This window comes from Chrysemys picta, chromosome 6 (genome assembly GCF_011386835.1).
Source record: "Chrysemys picta bellii isolate R12L10 chromosome 6, ASM1138683v2, whole genome shotgun sequence".
Lineage (NCBI taxonomy): Eukaryota > Metazoa > Chordata > Testudines > Emydidae > Chrysemys > Chrysemys picta.
Genome location: NC_088796.1, coordinates 118478840 through 118500739, shown reverse-complemented (window position 1 = coordinate 118500739; position 21900 = coordinate 118478840). Strand labels below are relative to the sequence as shown.

Here is a 21900-nt window from a genome sequence, read left to right as displayed (position 1 = left end):
GAAAAATTTATAGCATTTGAGAATGTACAGAGAAGAAAGGTAATTCTGGAATGAATAGTGATTAAAACCGTTCTGCTTTAGAATGAATACTTTCAGTTCTAAGGCTAGTTTAACACACACAAAGCAATGCAAACTGTATCCTGCCTCTTACCAAGACAAGAGAAGATCTATAATCCATTGATCATCTCTACTTCACAGTGAGTGATAATTCTTATGAGGTTTTAGTGACCCCATGCCCCTCACTTGGTAACATATGCTGCTACCAGCCAAACCATTGTACAGACCAATAAACACAAATTGAAAAAGAAATAATCAGAAAATAAACTCTCAAAGCACTTTTTATACAAAGGCAGGGCAGTTGAGGTAACAGCAGTGAGTGATTTAAGAATCAATTAGATGCCGTGTCAGGGGAAATTAAATACTAAGTAGGGAGAAGCCTTATCAGACCAAATGGCCTTTACTTTTCACCAAAAATATTATGTACAGCAACTGTTTATACTTTTGCATTAATTATTTATGCAGCCCTGATAAAGCTGAGGAAATCGGTGGCTGTATTAGTCTTCAAATTTGAAGTGTTTCTGACAGTTTCACTTCTAATTTTTAATAAATCTTGATTTGGCCTAGATACCACTGGAAAGATTAATTGGTATCACAATGGTGAGTTATAATTAAGAACAGAGGATCAACTTGTGATTTATGTGCTTTGCAGAGTTGTTTAGTGCAAGTAACAAACAATGGTGACCTAAATCATTTTGGTATTTTAAGATAGCACCCTGTACAGAGCAAAAGATTACATGCAGCAGTAACACTGAACATCCCCCACAAGAGGCTATTTAGGAAACTAAGTAGTCATGGTATGAGAGGTAAAGTGCTGTCGTGGACTAGAAACTGGCTAATAGACAGAAGACAAGGACCAGGAATACATGTGAATTTTCAATATGGCAAAGGTTAACATTGAGTATCTAACGGCTGTCCTAGAATTGGTTATTTAGTATGTTTACTAACTATGTGGAGACATCAGTGAATAATGAGGTGAGTAAACTGGCAGATAACATCAAATTATTTCAGATTGTGAAAACTAAAGAATACTGTGAGGAAATTCCAGGGACTTCAGGAAAGCTAGATGAATGGGCAGCACAATGTCAGATACAATTTAATGTTGACAAATGCAAATAATGCACATTATAAGGAATAATTGAAATTACACATTCACATTACTGGGGTTCTTACTTGTAGCTACTTGGGCATCAGCTCAGTGAAAATCTGTGTTCAGTGTGCTGCAGGAAGCAAAGATTAGGATTAGTAAGGAATGGGATGGAAGCTAATACTCAAAATGTTCTGATGTCTTTATGTAAAATAAGTGGTAGACCTGCTCCTGGAATATTGTTTGATTCTGGGCTAGGCTAACAGTAAAGAAGTATAGCTCAGGGATTTAAGCAACAATATGCTTATTTTACTGGACAGTTGTACTTGGTTTTTTTTAATCATAGTTCAGAACAGTAAATTGTCAAAGTATACCGCAGTATATGCTGGTATGTTTCCACCCACTCTAACCTAGAGAACAGTGACTAGATATTCAGCATCTTTACTTATAGTTGGGTCACTGCCTATTATTAAGGTTGCCCATAAGGTTTCCATTATAAGACCCTGATATCAGTTGCCTATAACTTTGCCAAACTTTGGCCACTGGATTTGAAATTTTCCTTCCTGGATGTCTTTTTATAAAGTTTCAGTTGAAATGGTTCCGCCATTTCTGAGGACAAGGTTGGAAAAAATAAGTTCTTTTGCAATGTTAAAAACATTCAGGTGACCTTTTCTTTGAGAAGCTATAGTGCTTTGGCATGTGGGGGGATATGCCTTTTACTGTTGCCAGGAATATCTGCTTAAATTTGGAAAAGTTATAAGCATTTGAAAAATCTGTTTGCATGTGTTCAACAATCTGAGACTTCTTTTAATTTAGTAGCTAATCTCTGAAGAGTACATCCCCAGTGAGCATGTTCCAGTCCCTCACAGCTCCTATTTGTGACTAAGGCCATGTCTACACTAGCTAGTTTACAGCGGCACAGTTGTACTGATGCAGCTATGCTGTTGTAAGATCACTTGTGTAGCTGCTCTATGGCGATGGGAGAGAGCTCTCCTGTTGACATAATAAAACCACCTCCACGAGCAGTGGTAGCTATGTCAGTGGGAGAAGCTCTCCCCCCCCCCCCACCCCCCAGCATAGAGCTGTGCATACTACCACTTATGTGGCAAAACTTATGTCACTCAGGGGTTTGGAGGTTTTATTCACAGCCCTAAGCGACGTAAGTTTTGCCAACGTAAGTGGTAGTGTAGACATGGCCTGAATCACATGCACCATTCTCACAGAATGACTGAGCATGCTACAGCCCAGCACTGCAGGGGTGAAGATAGACACTCTCTGTAATTGCTGCCCTCACCTGCTCTGGGCCAAGGAGTGGTTGGGCACCAGAACAGAGAGCAGGGAGTGTCTCTCTCTCTTGTGTGAACAGTGGGCAAGAGGAAGATACCTAATGCAAATGCAGGGGGGACAAGAGGTGGACTGGGAGGGGAGGGAAATGTGTAGATTGTGTCAAGAGGGGGAAGACTGGGACTGGCTGGACAAGGAGACTAGGACTGGCAAATCGTGGTGGGCAGAAGAAACAGATCTTATGAGGAACCAGAATGTGGGAATAGAAGAGGGACTGGCTGGGTAAAGAAACTGGGACAAGGAGCCAAGGAGGTGAGGAGATAGCGAGTGATATTGGATAAGTGGCCTAGAGAGAGAGACTAGATTGAGAACTGGTGAGGGGAGGGACATATCAGATCAGACAAGAGAGAAGAAATGGGGCTGGCTTGCAAGGAACTGAGACTGAGAATTTGTGGGGATAGACTGGGACTTGGGTGGAAAGTCTGGAGGAGGAAACTAGGACTGACTAGGCTAGGGGATTGGGACATGAAGCCTGAGAAGTAGAGACTGGGACTGGATCAGCAAGGAGAATGGGACTGGGAGGAGGAACCAAGGGTGGAGAAGAGACTACTTTGACAGGGACAGAGTTCAGTGGGGCAGACTGAGTCAAGCTTGGGGAAAACAGGCAGAAGGTCTGTGTCCACAAGAGAGCAGTCCCCTCCAGAGCCTGGAATGGAACTCAAGATTTCTTTTTCTCACCATTCCTTTGTTGCCAGTAAATATCTTCGAACCCCACTGTCAAACTCTGTCTCTTCATCCTATAGTGCTGGTCTACAGAAGGATGGCAACCCACTAATGCTATCAGTTACTTTATTAGTTCAAGTGGCAGTGGTCTGTGCAGTGGATCGAAAAGTTCCAACCCTGCTGATGAACAGCAAGGGTGTCAATAGGGTGCCACATGATGGAACTTCTGTTTTTTCAGTTTGATTTTTTAAAAAATCCTTGGAAATTACACACACAACCTATATTTAAACATTAAGTTTGCGAAGTCAAGCACACAAAAGTTAGGAAATACCAGTTTTAAGGTTGCCTATACAACCTTAATTTGGCCCCCTTGTGTATATGTACTGGCTTTAATTACATAATCCCATATTATTTTTGCTCAGAACCCCTACCCCATTGAGAGCACAGGCTGGATCTATTCTGGGAAGGAATCAGGATTATGTAGTGAAGGAGGATGTTGTCTATATGACCCTTGCCTAATTTGTTGCCGAAGTTGGAAGGTGTGAGTGAATGAGGGATGGGATTTCAGGAAGAGAAAGGACAGTGTCATGGTTAAGGTAGTTGAATGCTCTCCTGAGGAAATGGATTCTATTTCTGCCTCTGCCACAGAGTTCCTGTCTGATGCTAGGCAAGTCACTTAAACCAAATTTTTCATAGGTAGTTAACAATTCTGTTCCTTGTTTTCTGGGTGCCCAACTTGAGACCCTTAGTCTGATTTGCAGGCTTACAGTTGCAAGTGAAGTGCAGAGGAAATGTGCTTTGAATATATAAAGTGCTATGTAATGCTAAGTATGCTGAAAAATCATGTTCTAAGTATCTCAAATTATAATAATTTTGAATGCACAAACTTTTTACCTTAATCTTTCTGTGTCTTAGCTCCCCCTCTGTAAAAAGGTGAAATACCACTCCCTCACCTCACAGGGATGTTGTGAAGGTAAATTAACTAAAGTTTGTGAAGCACTCGGATACTATAGCGATGAGCACCATAGAAGAACCCAAGAGTAAATGAATAATTCTGTATTCAGAGCAGGATTTGAACCGTGTACAGTATATAAGGCTTCAGGCTGCCCATTGAACAATGAGGATAAAACAAAATATGAAATAGCTTTTCATGAATTGAGCACCGTCCGTCCTGTGCACTGTATGAGGCAGCAGTACTGTGGGGGGAAAATAGCTTGTGATCATGTAATTAAAAACTGTATCATACTGTATACATAGTGGGCATGAATTAAAGTTGTGCGGACAACCTTTATTCTGGCATTTCCTAACTTTAGAATGCTTGATTTTGCCACTGTAATGTTTTTTAAACAAAGTTTGTGTGTAATGTGTAGATATTATTGAGAACTGTAACCTGTCTGCTTTCCCTAAGGTGAATTCTTTTAAATTTAAAATAAAAAGATCTTAAATTACTAATTCCAGAGGAGAGGTTGCAATAGTGTACGTTAAATTGGACTGTTGCTTGCAATAGTAAAGTATTAAATTGTTAAGATACTTGTCTATCTTGAGAATTTCAAAGGCACCATATTTAAGTGCTGCAATGAACTAAAATGTATTATGGATACTGCTGATACAAGTTTCCCAAATAGTAATTAATGATTAGTAAAGACATGCTGGAATGGATTTCGAAGTATCAACAAATGAGAACAAAACACTTGAGTAAATATTTTTTATTTGTGACTAATTTAAAATTCTTTTTTGGGTAAAATTTTCAAAAATATCTGACTGACTGTGATGCCTAAATCCCATTGACGTCCAATGAGACTTAGGCTCCTAAAAGCCTAACTCACTTTTTACAATGGGACTTAGGATCCTAAGTCTCTTAGGTCCTTTGGGAAAATTTTCCATATCATTAGGAACTAAATAAATTCATAAATAATAATAGTAGTTTATATAGTGCTTTTTATCATCAAAGCACAAACTACAGTAATAAATGATAAGGTTACCTACATAGAACAGGCTATTTTTAAAGGCAAAATATTTACCACTTTTCCAATCTGGCCTTACTGAAGGCTCAGTTCTATAAGGCGCTGAGCATGCTAGCCTCAATCCAGAAAGTACGTAAGCATATGCTGAACAGTAAATACATGAGTAGTCCTATTGACTACATTGGGCTTACTTACATGCTTACAGTTCAACATGTGCTTTGCTAGTTTAAGACTAGCGTGCACAGCATCTTGAGGGTCCAAACCCGAATTGGTGTTCTAGCCCAATGTATTTCAATGGGGTTTAAAGGTATGTCCTTTCTCACTCCAAATGATCCTATTTATTGCTTTCTTCTACAGTATTACACAGAAATAAAGCTTTGTTAAAATTTATGATTAAAAAGAAATAGATCTGATGCATTTTTCTCTCCTAATTAGTTTGCTCTTGACTGATTCTATTTTAATAGTGGTTTCTGCTGAGATGTACTTTGATCAGGGCTGTGCACATTTGATAAACTCCATGGAATGCAGCTTTGATTTTTTTTTTCTTTGGCAGACTATTTTGAATATAATTCAAGCTTTCCAATTTGTTTCATGTAGAATTTAATCTCGGCAAAAGCCCCTAATCATATTTGCATGTAAATTTAGGGTTAAATTGAGCACTTGGTGCAACTGTGCTGAGGTCCACGGTGTTGCACAGTGTGACAGTCCACACCCCTAAGGTTGCGAGTGGCGTGGACTATCCGCCACCGTCCGTCAAATAGCCCATCAGTCCAGGGCAGTATGGCCTAGCGACCAGAGTCTATGATGTCCCCTTTTCCTCAAGGAGACGCAGCCTTTTGGTAGGAGTCTGTAACACTGCCCTCGGCTACAGGGCAGTAGGGCCTATCGGCCAGAGTCCCGGAAGCAACCCTCAGGTGGAGGGCAGCGTGGCCTAGCAGCCAGAGTCTGTCATTGGGTGCGACAGCCCCAGTAGGGAGGCCCCGACCCGGGGCCCTAACAGTAGCGTAGTGCTTTTCCACCAACTCAGCGGGGGGTTCCGACCGAAACACGCTGAGTTTCCCCGGGGGGTGGGGGGGAAGGTACCACTCTGTCACCCTCCTGGGGTCCCTTCCTACCAGGCTCTCCGTTGGGGTCTCCCAGGAGTCGTCCGGTCCTCGGTACTCGGTGGATTCGGTCGTCCCCTGGGTCTCCTCCAATCGCCAGGGCGCTGGCGGGCCGTGGACGACGTCTCTTCCTGGTGCAGCCAACGGCTGTGGCTGGTCCGCCGCAGGAGCTTCCCCGGCAGGTCCTTCTCCTACAGGCTCCCACCCAGAATGAGCTGGTCTCTCTCCCGTTATACTCCTATAGCACTTGGAGCATGCCCAATCCGCCCAGGGAGGTGGGACTTCCGCTGCCAGTCCCTGGGGCTTAACTCCTTCCGGGTTAAGGCGGAGTAGCCTGGCCCCGCCACACACCTGTTTACATTATGTTTGAACTTGGCCCTAGCATCATTGCATTGTCCTTACTTGGGACAACAAATTGCCTGGTAGTGTGTTAGTAATATGTGTTATTTTCTCTAGTATAGAAAATTGAAAGATATAAAAGTATATAGTAAAGATGTCGTCTTTCTCGCTTCTTTCTTATATTTCTAGCTAAATCTGAGGTACCACACACTGAAATTCAGTGATAGTGAGGTCTCATGTGAACACTTCCATTCTTGAATCAAATTCAGACCTGTTGTAAGTACAGGTAGATGTAACTCAGTTCAATGCACCGATGTATGGAATCATAGAAAATGTAGGACTGGAAGGGACCTCAAGAGGTCATCGCCTTCACTGAGGCAGGGCCAAGTAAACCTAGACTATCCCTAATGGGTATTCATTTAACTTGTTCTTAAAATCTCAAGTGATGGGATTTCCACAACCTTCCTTGGTAAACTATTCCAGTATTTAACGACCTTTATAGTTAGAAAGATTTTTCTAATATCTAATCTAGATCTCCCTTGCTGTCAACTAAGCTGATTATTCCTTGTTCTACCTTCAGTCGACATGGAGAACAATTGATCACTGTCCTCTTTATAACAGCCCTTAACGTATTGGAAGACTGTTATCAGGTCCCCCCCTCAGTCTGCTTTTTTCAAGACTACACATGCCCCATTAGTTTAATTTCACAAGTCAGGTTTTCTAATCTTATCATTTTTGTTGCTGTCCTATGGAATCCCTCCAGTTTGTCCACATCATTCTTAAAACATGGCACTCAGAACTGGACACAGTAATCAAATCTGAATTTAGCCTTCCTATATATATTTTTGGTCACAGACCAGGCATAATTAGATTGTGTCTAATCATAATATAAGTCCACTGTATCATTGCCAATCTTTGTCAGACAATCATTTTCAATGTTGAAAGAGATACTGTTATAAAAACATAAGTTATTTTATAATGGGGTTTAATAGATTGAGGAATCACAACAGTATGCCATAACTTTATATTACATAGAGTGTTCTTGCAAAGAGCTGCGTAAGCATCAGAATGCATTGAAAAAACTCACTTTCTGGATTTTAGGAAACCAATTTCATGCATGGAATTCCATATTAATAATGAACTAATAGAAGTTGTTCCAAGTTCAAATCCCTACTCACAGACTGACACAGAAGAAGCCAATTTACTTATGAAGAATGACTACAAAGAAGAATTCACCCAAGTTATTTGTGTTAAGCCTGACTACGTCCCAGTACTTAAAGCACAAGATCAAGGTAACTAATCAAGTTTACTAATTTCCCTTATAGTGATTCATTCATAGTTTTTCATCTGTAGGTCACTGGTTTGAAAACAGATCAAGGCCCTGATTCTGCAAACACGTTCATTTGCTTAACCTTTCACATGGGTCCCTTTCACTCAAATTTCACTCCAATATGCTTGCAGGATTAGAACGATCGTATGCCGTGACTGAAAGATAATGCCATTGTTTGTTGACATGTATGAAAGGAGTTGGTAGTCACATTCCCAGCTCAATTCTTAGTGAACTGGTATCCACTTAACAGAAACCACTATAAAGTTCACATTAATTGGCAGCTTCAGCAATTCAAGAACTGAATGGCCGATGGATAACAAACTACCTTACAATCTTAAGTGGTGGTCCCCAAATCAGGGCAGACTCGTGTTGGAATCAGGAAGCATGCACTGACATTATCTATGTTGTACTTGCTTGTTGGGGGGTTGATGGTGTGCTCTGGGATAGCAGTACTGCCTAATGGCAATATTCCAAAGTGTAACGCCTCACAACAAGATTCCAAGGGGCGAGTTCCCTGGAAGTTACAGTTTAGGACCACAGTTTAGGTCCAAAGGTTGTCTTGCCTAGTGGCTATAATTTCAGGTAGTGTCACCCTCTGGTGGGAGTGTGTGTGTGTGGGGGGGGGGGGAGATAGGAAACCCGGGCCCACACTACCCCACCAGGTTCTGATCCAGGGCCCTTCGAAGCAGTAGTCCTTGTACATGGACTAGGGCCTGATACCCATAAGTGCGCTCCCTGGGTCACTTCCTACCCCCTGTTCCAGTCCCTCCGATGTCCCTACTGTATTCAGCTCTGATCCATGTCCTGAATCTCCTCTGGTGGCAATGGTGAGTCCTCACCTTCAGCTACCACAGTCAACAGGCTTCCAGTGGCTTGGCTATGAAGCTCGATCCCAGTAGCTTGGAGTCCTGATGGCTTTCTGGTGGTAGGCTGCTGCACCCCACTGCTGTCCTCCACAGTCAGCCCAAACTGAGTTGCGCTGCTCTCTTTTGAATGCTCCGGCCATTGGGAGCATGCCCAGCAGAGGCACAGGGGGGTAGCTACCTGTGTCCAGAGAAGCTCCTTAACCCTCACCTTGCTGGTGCAGGGTTGCCAACCCTCCAAGATTGTCTTGGAGCCTCCAGGAATTAAAGATTAATTTTTAATTAAAGATTAATCTTTGTCTTATGATGAAACCTCCAGGAATACATCGAACCAAAACTGGCAACCCTAGGTTGATAAACTGTGTTGCAGTGCTCTTGAATAAAAAGAAGACTGCTATTATGGCCCCAGTCCAGCAAAGCATTTAAACACATGAGTAGCCCTTTTGAGTTTAGTGGGACTACTCATGTGGTCAAAATTATTCATGTAATTCAGTGCTTTGCTGATTTGGGGCTCCAGGCTGTCACCTTATTATCTGCATTAAAGTGACTTTTTAAAAAATAAACAATTTAGGCCAACCAGTCATTTAAAACATATTTATAGAGCACTCAAATGCAGTATTAAAATATTACCTGCATACTAATATAATACTGTGTATGCACACATCAAACTAAGGAGTATGATGTGTTTCCAGAATATGATCACTCCATTAATACAGGAACTCATTCTGCTAGGCTCTTTACAAACTGGGCAGTTCGTTTTAGAGCAAGAGAAGCTTCTCACACAGCTGCTCGGCTGTTCTAGTCTGCCACAAGTAACTTCTGCGTTGGCAGAAGACATTCTTCTGTCCCTTCAAGGTGGTCGTTGACTGGGTCAGTAGTGACTAGCAGTAGAAATGGTGACCTTTTCCCACTGCCTAACTATTGCATTCCTTCAATAAAAACAAAAAACATCAAAAAAAAATTCTTGATTCCATGGCCAAATTGGATTCAGACAACATAACTTTGACTGATACTATGCAGGCCATTATTACTTGTAGCCAAAGAGACCAACAACAACAAAAATCTGAAATATAAGATCCTGAACTGTCACAATATCTTGATAACGGTAGTACCATGCCCTTTTTAGTGGGACTAAGTTATCTGGACAATCCCTTGAAAAAAGCTCTTAAGGGTTGATTCAAATGGAACAATGTGCCTTCTCAGTCCAGCTTTTTCATCAGGAATGAAAAAAACCTTTCTACTAAAAGTATAGATGGGTTCTCAGTCCAGCAATCCAATTCTTCAGGCATTTTGATGTCCTGGAGTCAGTATGTGTTTTTCTAACACTGCAGAACCGAGGACAACACATTTCCTCCTTCAACAACTTAAGCAACAGATAAAGAAAATTTGCCATTAAACATTTCCCTTTCTCCTGCTGTATCAGACCATAGCATTCTAAGTGTTATACAAAAAAGTGGTATCTGACAGAAAAAACAAAGATTTTTCTCTTTTTTTTTTTTCCCCCCTATCTTCCATGCCAGGGAATGTATATTAAAAATAAAGAGAAATTTATTCAGACATAGGATCATAATTCCAGTATGACACTCAAAACATCATCCAGGTATTTTATTCATGTAGTGCCTGCAATGATAGGTGGTTTCAGACCTTTTTGAGTTTATATAATATAAACAAGATTATGTACAGAATATATTCCTTTTCTTATTTAAGAAATGTCTCAACAGATCAAGAATACTACATTTCCTTTCCAAGCTATGTCAAATTGTTCCCATAGCTTGCAGTTAAAGGGAAAACTGTATCTATTCATGTCCATGTCATTTGGCATATTCTCTTTTGCTACAGTGTTGTCCAAATTGATGAGGTCTTGTTAGCTTATATGAAGAAAGAGAGCATTTAAATCTGCATTATTTGGAAGACCTACTGTTGAAAATTTACTTAAAGGAACTTTCTCTCCACATAGTCCAGTACATGTGCTAATGGGAATTCATAAACAGAAAAACCTCCTTGATATCATTTCCAGGTCTTGTCTATTAGGGAGCTTACAATTAAAGACATCTCAACTGGTAATTCTCTAATTATTTTAATTTCTAAAAATCCAGGGCTGGATTCTCCACTCACTTCACCAGTTTTACACAAGTGTAACTCCACCAAAGCCAATAGTGTTTCAGCAATGTAAAACTGGTGTAACTGAACGGAGAATGAGGCCCTCAATTTTGAATCCCTCTAATGTTCTGTTCAGGCAGCTGCCTCCCAATGTCTGCAGTTCAATTCTCGTTGGTATTGTGCACACAGATATCCAGACAGAAATATGGCATCCCTAAATACTTTAATTTTCTTCCTGAAGTAATTGGGACTAACTTACTTAATTCTCTCATAGTGCCTGCACCATAGCAGTCAGCAATGCCACAGCAGCCCTGAGTCACAAAATTCCCAGGAACATCTCCACATTTCAGTGTAAGCAATAGCTGTGAAATGGTGGCATATATAAAACTGCCAAAGAGGAACAAAGAGCACAAATATGAACAATAAAACCACGAGAATCCCTTATTTCTGGAGAAGCAGAGCCTGTCTACCAGATGCATATCAAGATAAACCTGAAGGCTGACTGGCCCAGTTGCACATTGTGGAAAAAGGAATGGCAATTGATAGGTCTTGTTAGGGCCCCTTCAAACTACTTAGGTTCTTCTTCGAGTGCTTGCTCATATCCATTCCATTAGGTGTGTGCGCGCCGCGTGCACGATCGTCGGAAGATTTTTACCCTAGCAACACCGGCGGGTCGGCTGTGGAGCCCCCTAGAGTGGCGCCTTCATGGCGCTGAATATATACACCCCAGCCGACCCGGCGCCCCCTCAGTTCCTTCTTACCGCCCCTGACGGTCGTTGGAACTGTGGAGCGCTGCTTAGCTGTTCTCCACTCTCCCTAGCTTAGTTTGTTATTCGCAGTTATAGTTATAGTTATAGTCCTAGTGTTTATAGTTAAATAGTTCAATAGTTTTAAAAGTTGCTCTAGTTGTTATAATAGTCCAGGGGATTAAGGGGGTCGTCTCCCCCTTTCTCCCCCGGCCGCGGGGCCGGGCTCATGCCCAACGCTCCCGGCTTCAAGCTGTGCGCCTCCTGCGCTAAGCCTATGCCCACGAGCGACCCGCACGACTCCTGTCTGAAGTGCCTGGGAGAGTCCCATCAAACAGATAAGTGCAAGATCTGTAAGGCCTTCAGACCAAGGACCAAGAAGGAGCGGGACTTTCGGCTCCGGCAACTCCTGATGGAGGCGGCACTTAGTCCGGACGCTCCATCTACAAGTCAGGCCCCGGCACCTAGCGCCTCGGTGCGCAGTGCCCCGGCGGCACCGGCCATGACGACCACGCGAGTGGCGTCAGATAAGCCTCCCCGGCACCGGACCTCGTCGGCACCGCAAGCACAGCAAGTGCCTCGGCGCCGGTCATTATCCCCAGGGCATAAGAAAGCCCATAAGACGGGGACCTCCGTGCCGAAGACGCTGGCTCCCCCAGTGCCGGGGGTAGAGCCGCGTCCGCCGGTGGAGCACCGGAAACAGGTGCCTCCAGCACCGTCGACTCCGGCGCCGAGGCCGTTGAGTCCGGTGCAGACGGCGTCTCCACCGAGGCCGGCGGTGATACAGTGCCTCCCGTCGACGCCAGAGACCTTCGCGGCAGCGAGAGACTTAATAGCTCTCACGGAGCCGGCACCGCCTCAACCACCGGCACCGACGGCACCGTTGCCTCGCCCGGTCCAGTCGAGGGGGAAACCTGCCTTGATGCGCCCTCCATCGCAAGGGCTGGAACCTCGGCACCGATCCAGGTCCCGAAGCAGGTCCCCACGCCGCTCGCAGTCCCGGCACCGAATATCACCTCGGCACCGGTCGTACTCGCGGCCAAGATCTTCTTCGCGGCACCGCTCTACGTCTCGGCACCGCTATGATCGTCGGCACCGATCAACGTCGAGAAGTAGTTCTCGGCACCGCCACGGTCGACGCTCGACGTCGAGAGGCCGCTCCCGGTACCGGGCATACTCCAGGTCCTCGTCGAGGTCCAGATCCGACTCCCGGCACTGACGAGGTCATCGGCACCGGTCGCGGTCCCGGCACCAATCGCCGGCACCGCGTGGAGATAGATCATCTCCGGACCGGCACCGTGCGGCACCGCAGCCACGGGAATCGTCTCGACGCTCTCGGCACCGCCATGGCCATCGAGATCGGTGTCTCGCTCCTCGGAGGACCTCTCGAGATCGGCATACCCCCCTCAGGGGCAAGCCGAGGAACATGACTTGGGCCATTGGCAGAACATAACAGAGGACCATTCTCATGGCCCATCTCACTGGTCGTTTTGGACCCCGTGGGCGTACCATCAGGCGCAAGGGGCTCCAGTTGCTTCGACCTCTCGCTCCAGTCACTCTGTTAGAAGGGCCCCGGAGTCCACCATCTCTCGGCCTCCGCCAGGGGGCATGGAGGCTTCCGTGTCCGCACCACCTGACGCCCTGGACTCAAGCGCAGGTGATGCTCCGGCCCAGGAGCAGGGAGACCAGGACCCTCCCTTGGATCCTGTTCCACCGGAGGCATCTTCCTCTTCCTCTCCAGATGAGGCAGTGGCGGGCACATCGTGCACAGGTCCACCTCCAATAGATCTTCGGGCTCACCAAGATCTTCTGCGTAGGATGGCCCGTAATATGGACCTGCAAGCGGAGGAGATAGTGGAGGTGCACGACCCCATCGTGAATATCCTCGGAGCGGATGCCCCATCGAGGGTGGCGTTACCCCTGATCCGCACGATACAAGCCAATGTATCTGCGATATGGCAGACTCCTGCCTCTATCCCACCCACAGCGAGAGGGGTGGAAAGGAAATACTTTGTCCCGTCTAAAGACTACGGGTACTTGTATACCCACCCCCAGCCGTGTTCACTGGTGGTGGCATCAGTGAACGCAAGGGAGCGCCACGGTCAGCAGGCCGCAGCGCCCAAATCAAAGGAGGCTAAGCGCCTCGATTTATTCGGCCGTAAAGTTTACTCAGCTGGAGGGCTGCAACTTAGAGCGGCTAATCAACAGGCGCTCTTGAGCCGCTATAGCTTTAACTCCTGGAACTCTATGGGGAAGTTCAAGGAGTTGGTTCCCCAAGAGTCCAGGGAGGAGTTTGGAGCCCTGGTGGAGGAGGGTAAGAAGGTGACTCGGACCTCCTTACAGGCCTCCTTAGACATAGCGGACTCTGCTGCGAGAACCCTGGCCTCAGGTATCGCTATGCGGAGGATCTCCTGGCTCCAGGTTTCGGGTCTGCCTCAGGAACTGCAGCAAACCCTGCAGGATCTGCCCTTTGAAGGACAAGGGTTGTTTTCAGAAAAGACGGACTCTCGCCTGCAGAGCCTCAAGGACTCCAGGACGATCATGCGTTCCTTGGGGATGCATGTTGTGGGCCCTCAGCGCAGGCCATTTAGACCGCAGCCTCAGCGCTTCTACCCCCCCCCCGCCTCGTCAGAGACAGGACTCGACCCGGAGGCGAGGACGAGGTGGTAGAAGAAGGTGGACCGGCCCTCAACCTGGTCAGAACCAGGGGCCACCTAGACCACCTTCAGGCCCCAGGCAGAACTTTTGAAGGTGCGGTCGAGGACGGCGCCCCAGTCATCCCACAGGATCCAGCCCCATCCTTTCGGGATCGCCTTTCCCATTTCCACCATGCCTGGTCCCTTATAACCTCGGACCGTTGGGTCCTTCGCACGGTGGACAGGGGATATGCTATCCAGTTTTCCTCAATTCCCCCCTCCTCCCCCCCTTCCCCGTCCCTCTTCAGGGACCCTTCTCACGAGCAACTTCTTATACAGGAAGTTTCCACGCTCCTTGCTATGGGGGCCATAGAGGAGGTTCCAGTGGAGTTAAGGGGTAGGGGATTCTATTCCCGTTACTTCCTCATTCCCAAGTCCAAAGGAGGTCTGCGACCCATCTTGGACTTGCGCGGACTCAACAAATTCGTAGTAAAGTTGAAGTTCCGCATGGTCTCTTTGGGGACCATTATCCCTTCCCTCGATCCTGGAGACTGGTTCGCCGCCCTCGACATGAAAGATGCATACTTTCACATAGCAATTTACCCGCCTCACAGACGCTTCCTGCGGTTCGTGGTAAGCAAGGTGCACTACCAATTTGCAGTCCTTCCCTTCGGCCTATCCTCGGCTCCAAGGGTGTTCACGAAATATATGGCTGTCGTGGCAGCGTACCTTCGTCGGCAAGGGATACAGGTGTTCCCGTACCTAGACGACTGGCTGGTACGCGGTCGCACCAAAGAACAAGCTCGAGATCACGTCCACATAATAGTGCACACATTCAACAAGTTGGGTATCCTACTCAACAAGGACAAATCCACTCTAGAACCTACCCAGAGAATAGAATTCATCGGCGCGGTTCTAGACTCCAGACGTGCACAAGCCATCCTGCCAGACAATCGCTTTTGCACCATCACGAGCCTCATTCAAGGACTCAAGGCCTTCCCAACTACCACGGTGAGGTCGTGCCTTACCCTGCTGGGTCACATGGCTTCCTGCACGTACGTAACCAGGCATGCCAGACTTCGGCTTCGCCCACTCCAGACCTGGGTGTCATCAATATACCGCCCACATCGGGACAGCCTGAACATGGTGGTCATGGTCCCGAACTCGGTCCTGACCTCCCTCACATGGTGGCTAGACCACAAGGTGGTTTGCGAGGGGATGCCGTTTCACGCCCCACAACCCTCTCTGCACCTGGTCACAGACGCTTCATCCCTGGGTTGGGGCGCCCATCTCAACGAACACCATACCCAGGGTCTGTGGACTGCACCCCAGATAACCCTGCACATCAATGTTCGGGAACTGATGGCGGTGCGCCTGGCGTGCCAGGCATTTCTCAATCTCCTACGTGGCCGCTGTGTGTTAGTTCTCATCGACAACACCACTGCCATGTTTTACATCAACAAGCAAGGAGGAGCACGTTCGTCAATTCTATGCCAAGAGGCCATTCGCCTGTGGGACTTCTGCATCGCCCACTCAATCCATCTCACGGCATCGTTCCTCCCTGGAGTCCAGAACACTCTGGCGGACCGACTCAGCAGGTCCTTTCAAACACACGAGTGGTCTATCCGTCCGGACATCATACATTCCGTTTTCCAGAAGTGGGGGTTTCCCCAGATAGACCTGTTTGCATCTCGAGACAACAGGAAGTGCCACGTGTTCTGCTCCCTGCAAGGTCGAGCTCCGGGCTCCCTCTCGGATGCGTTTCTCCTTCCCTGGAAAGACCACCTGTTTTATGCCTTCCCTCCGTTTCCTCTGGTCCACAAGGTACTGCTCAAATTGCGCAGAGACCAGGCACAGGTGATTCTGATCGCCCCAGCGTGGCCGAGACAACATTGGTACACCACGCTGTTGGAGCTCTCGGTTCAGACACCGATCCCGCTTCCACTATGCCCGGATCTCATCTCTCAGGACCACGGCCGCCTGCATCACCCCGACCTGCAATCACTCCACCTCACGGCGTGGCTGCTCCATGGTTCACCCAGGCAGAGCAGCAGTGCTCGCACTCTGTCCAACAGATTCTGCTGAGCAGTAGGAAGCCCTCAACACGGACCACATACTTGGCCAAGTGGAAGCGGTTCTCCTGTTGGTGCGAACAACGAGCCACGTCCCCGTTACAGGCGCCTATTCCTCTCATATTGGAATATCTCCTCTCCCTAAAACAGCAAGGGTTGGCGATATCTTCAATTAGAGTTCACCTGGCCGCTATATCGGCCTTTCATCCAGGGGCACTCGCGTCTTCGGTATTCTCTAACCCGATGGTCGTTAGATTCCTCAAGGGCTTAGACCGGATGTACCCACAACAACGTCAGCCCGTTCCGACGTGGGACCTCAACCTGGTTCTCTCCAAGCTCACAGGTCCTCCATTCGAGCCACTGGCCACCTGTTCACTTCTGTACCTATCCTGGAAGACAGCCTTCCTCGTAGCCATCACCTCAGCAAGGCGCGTTTCTGAACTCAGGGCGCTTACATCCGAGCCCCCTTACACAGTTTTTCATAAGGATAAAGTGCAGCTCCGCCCACATCCTGCCTTTCTCCCTAAGGTGGTTTCTCCATTTCATATCAACCAGGATATATTTCTCCCGGTCTTTCATCCTAAACCACATGCTACTCGCCAGGATCAACGTTTGCATTCTCTGGACGTACGCAGGGCCCTGGCCTTCTATATTGACCGCACAAGGCACTTTAGAAAGACGACGCAACTCTTCGTTGCAGTGGCCGACCGAATGAAAGGCTCACCGGTCTCATCACAACGCCTATCCTCCTGGATTACGTCTTGCATCCGGACTTGCTACGACCTGGCAGGTGTCTCAGTACCACACCTCACCGCTCACTCCACGAGGGCCCAAGCTTCCTCGATGGCTTTCCTGGCGCAAGTTCCGATCCAGGACATTTGTAGAGCTGCGGTTTGGTCGTCAGTCCACACGTTTACAGAGCACTATGCACTAGTGCAGCAGTCCAGGGACGATGCTGCCTTCGGATCAGCGGTTTTGCACACAGCAATGTCTCACTCCGACCCCACCACCTAAGTTGGGCTTGGGAGTCACCTAATGGAATGGATATGAGCAAGCACTCGAAGAAGAAAAGACGGTTACTCACCGTTGTAACTGTTGTTCTTCGAGATGTGTTGCTCATATCCATTCCAAACCCGCCCCCCGGCCCCACTGTCGGAGTAGCCGGCAAGAAGGAACTGAGGGGGCGCCGGGTCGGCTGGGGTGTATATATTCAGCGCCATGAAGGCGCCACTCTAGGGGGCTCCACAGCCGACCCGCCGGTGTTGCTAGGGTAAAAATCTTCCGACGATCGTGCACGCGGCGCGCACACACCTAATGGAATGGATATGAGCAACACATCTCGAAGAACAACAGTTACAACGGTGAGTAACCGTCTTTTCTTTTGGAGTCCAAGACAAAGGGGATTCTTCCTCCTCCCCCTCCACCCCCCCTTCCACATTTTCTCCCTAAAGAAAGAGAAGGAGCAAGCAGTTTATTTTTCTGCTTTCCTATTGGGAGAAAGGTGGTTCACACAGTGCAATTCCTTCCCTGATAATACTGTGTCTTCTCATAAGTTTTCAGATCAGTGAGGCCCAGGGCCGGTGCAACCACTAGGCGGACTAGGCGGCCGCCTAGGGTGCCAAGTGGTTGGGGGCGCCAAAAAGCAGTGCCCCAAACATTTTTTTTTAAACAGTGGAGCACAAGGCTGCCCACTCCTTCCTTGTGCAAACCCCTCCCTGCCACCTTCACCCCCTTGCACTGAGCCCCTTTTGCCTCTGTGCAATCTCTTCCCTGCCACTACACCCCTGCCCCCTCCACCTCTTGGCCACCTCCACCCCCTGCAACAATCCCATGCACCCCCCTCTCTGCCACCTTCACCCCCTGGAAGACCCCCATACAACCCCCCTCTTTGCAGCCTCCCCCCCCATGGCCCCTGTTCTTTGTGAACATCTGGGCCCCTGGGGGGAACTTGGCTGTAGGAAGGTGGGGGCTGGACATCGGGGGGGGGCGCAAGGTGGAAGTTTGGTCTAGTGCGCAAAATATTCTTGCACCGGCCCTGATGAGGCCTCAACTTGTACAGTACAATGTGCCAAAATACCCCAAATATTATGTATAAGGTCTTCATTAAGTAATCTGAAATTATGATTCACATTATACTTATTGCTCCAGATTGCATCACAGTTTTTTGCATATGAACACCATCCAAAGCAGTTGCTAGAAGTTTACCACTTTGGGAAAGTGAAACAATCCGATCACTTAAATGGAGTTATGTCCCAGAGCCACGTAGAGGACCCGGGTGGCTCTCGGTACAGCATTGTACAAGATATCCAGATAATGTTTACTAGTAAAGATACCATTCCTATCAATAATGGAGGCATATTGTGGTTAATAGTTGAAAGTACACTAATCTTAATTCACCTGATAACATTAAAAGCACTTTAAAAAAAGTGCACACACAAAAAATCAGATGCCTAGAGTTATGTTACATACCTCAGAAAACTTTGTCAAGGATATTTATTTCTGTTCAAGGTCTAATTTACTTGTGAATATTTGTATATATTATACACATTATAGGAGTTCAAAGAGAGGCTAACTACTTGCTCTGTAGTTTGGTCAATAACTTTACAAGTTTTACATTACCTAGTTGTTACTTTGACACTTTAAACAACTTTAATAGAGCTAGATTTCCATAGATAACTGTCTCTGAAAAAGAAAAAGAAGAGTATGAAATGTGGACAATAAAAATGTTTAATTATATTTAACTGCAAATTAAAAATAATAATTTATAACTATACTTATACAAAAATGAATTGACAAGCCAAAGAGATTAAATTGTATTTTGATATGAGAGAGAATTGTAAATTATTCTGTATGTTGTTGAATCTTATACTGAATTAACAGTTCAACATTGATTAATGTATACAAAGTAATTAAGACATGATTATGTCCTATAGCAAAACACATTGCTCAATTATTGCTGTTAAAGAAAGAAACTTAAAAAGAAAACAATTTAATTATTAAGGAAAACTTATTTTCTGACTCATTTTAATAAACTACCTTCCTGTACCCTTCTGAAATATTTGAAAGGCATGCAAACTAATTAATCAGTGGCTTACTAGAGAGACTGCTAATGTTGGGAAGTAGTGCACAGTGCTCAGTGGGCAGTGCAATACCAGCTTGCATTCTCTGAGGCTTTAGATCTGTATAGAGAGAGCCAAAAAAAAAAGAAAATTACTGATAAGTAGAAGTAATTAGGAATTAATATTATGCTTCTAATGACATAGTTATCATAAGCTTGGTTTTAAAAGATGCATAGTGTCAAATTAATGAGAACCTGAGATGGAATTCTGAATGGCCTATTTGAATTTGTAATTCAAACAGAGTAAGGCCAAGATTTATTCCTCAAGAACTTATTTTATTAATGCAATATTCCTTCCAGGCCTGTTTGTGCATGTTAAATATTTATTATGGTTATCCTTCTGATTCTAATACTACAGTTCATTTCACAAAGTTTTTTATTAATCATTTTTTATTTTGACAAGTATAAAAAATGTAGCAATGTGCATGTTTTGAAGATACTTGTTTGAAACAAACTTTTTCAATGTGAAGAATATAAAGCATGGCATAGCAAATTACTCAAATATTTTAAAAATGTATGCACATTGACTTCTGAATTATTATTCATAGAATATCAGGGTTGGAAGGGATCTCAGGAAGTCATCTAGTTCAACCCCCTGCTCAAAGCATTGTTCATTCTGTAACAATGAATAAATATAAACAAAGTAAAACTTTGGAAGTCCTGTGACTCATTAAAAGATGTACAATTCTGTTGGCATAACTGGAGGGTGAGTGGAAGTGCTGAAAACCAAATTTGGGTCCGGTATTCCATTTTAGCTTCACAGAATTGGCTCAATTCACCTTTCAGGACTTGTCTATAGTTGCTGCACCACTGCAGCACTTAATGAAAATGCTACCTATGTCGATGGGTGAGCTTCTCCCATTGGCATAGGTAATGCACCTCCCCGAGAGGCAGTAGCTATATTGAGGGGAGAAGTCCACCCATCAACATAGCACTGTCTACATTGGGAGTTAGGTCAGTATAACTGTGATTTTCCACATCCCTGAATGATGTAGTTATTCCGACATAAGTTTGTAGTGTAAACCAGAGCTCACATATCATCTTTACATGTAGAAAGCCAATGATTTCAGTGGAATTTTTCCCAATTTATCTCTGTGTGAGATTAGAATCAGGTCCTGTTAGTTTAAAATGTTAATAGCCATTCTGTTGTGTTTATAATGTCTGGTCTCAGCAAGAGGTCACGTTGGGATGACTATAAATTGTTTTGTACTCACTCCAGCTGTGTCCAGTTCAGTGAGAATTGTACTAGCATAAAGGCTTCAGTTCAACAAAGCATTTAAATTAGAGCTGCTAAGCAATTAAAAAAATTAATCGCGATTAATCGTGCAATTAAAAATATTAATTGCACGATTAATCGCACTGTTAAACAATAATAGAACACCATTTATTAAATATTTATGGACATTTTCTACATTTGCAAATATATTGATTTCAATTACAACACAGAATACAAAGTGTACACCTAATACAAGTACTGTAGTGCTATCTCTTTATCATGAAAGTTAAACTTACAAATGTAGAATTATGTACAAAAATAACCTGTGTTCAAAAATAAAACAATGTAAAACTTTAGAGCCTACAAGTCCAGTCAGTCCTACTTCTTGTTCAGCCAATTGCTCAGACAGACAAGTTGGTTTACATTAGATAATATATGGAGATATACCTATCTCATAGAGCTGGAAGGGACCCTGAAAGGTTATTGAGTCCAGCCCCCTGCCTTCACTAGGCAGGACCAAGTACTGATTTTTGCCCCAGATCCCTAAGTGGCCCCCTCAAGGATTGAACTCACAACCCTGGGTTTAGCAGGCCAGTGCTCATACCACTGAGCTATGCTGCCTGCTTCTTGTTTATGTCACCTTAAAGTGAGAGCACGCATTTGCATGGCACTGTTGCAGCTAGTGTCACAAGATATTTACATGCCAGATTCACTAAAGATTCATATGTCCCTTCATGCTTCAACCACCATTCCAGGGGACATGCTGATGACGGGTTCTGCTTGATAACCATCCAAAGCAGTGTAGACCAACGCCTGTTCATTTTCATCATGAGTCAGATGCCACCAGCAGAAGATTGATTTTCTTTTTTGGTCGTTTGGATTCTGTAGTTTCCGTATCAGAGTGTTGCTCTTTTAAGACTTCTGAAAGCATGCTCCACACCTCATCACTCTCAGATTTTGGAAGGCACTTCAGATTCTTAAATCTTGGTTCGAATGCTGTAGCTATCTGTAGAAATTTCACATTGGTATCTTCTTTGCATTTTGTCAAATTTGCAGTGAAAGTGTTCTTAAAACAAACAACATGTCCTGGGTCATCATGCGAGACTGCTGTAACATGAAATATATGGCAGAATGCGGGTAAAACAGAGCAGGAGACATACAATTCTCCCCCAAGGAGTTCAGTCACAAATTTAATTAACGGATTATTTTTTTAACAAGCGTCATCAACATGAAAGCATGTCCTCTGGAACGATGGCCGAAGT

General features: G+C 45.3%; 1 protein-coding gene across 1 annotated transcript in view; it reads left to right on the top strand.

Annotated features, from left to right (window-relative positions):
- SHOC1 (shortage in chiasmata 1) overlaps nucleotides 1-21900 on the top strand; it is a 124447-nt gene that overhangs the window by 19091 nt on the left and 83456 nt on the right. Inside the window, exon 5 of the mRNA XM_065550578.1 lies at nucleotides 7659-7849. Within this exon, the coding sequence (XP_065406650.1) occupies nucleotides 7659-7849 (191 nt within the window). The remainder of the gene's footprint in view (nucleotides 1-7658; nucleotides 7850-21900) is intronic.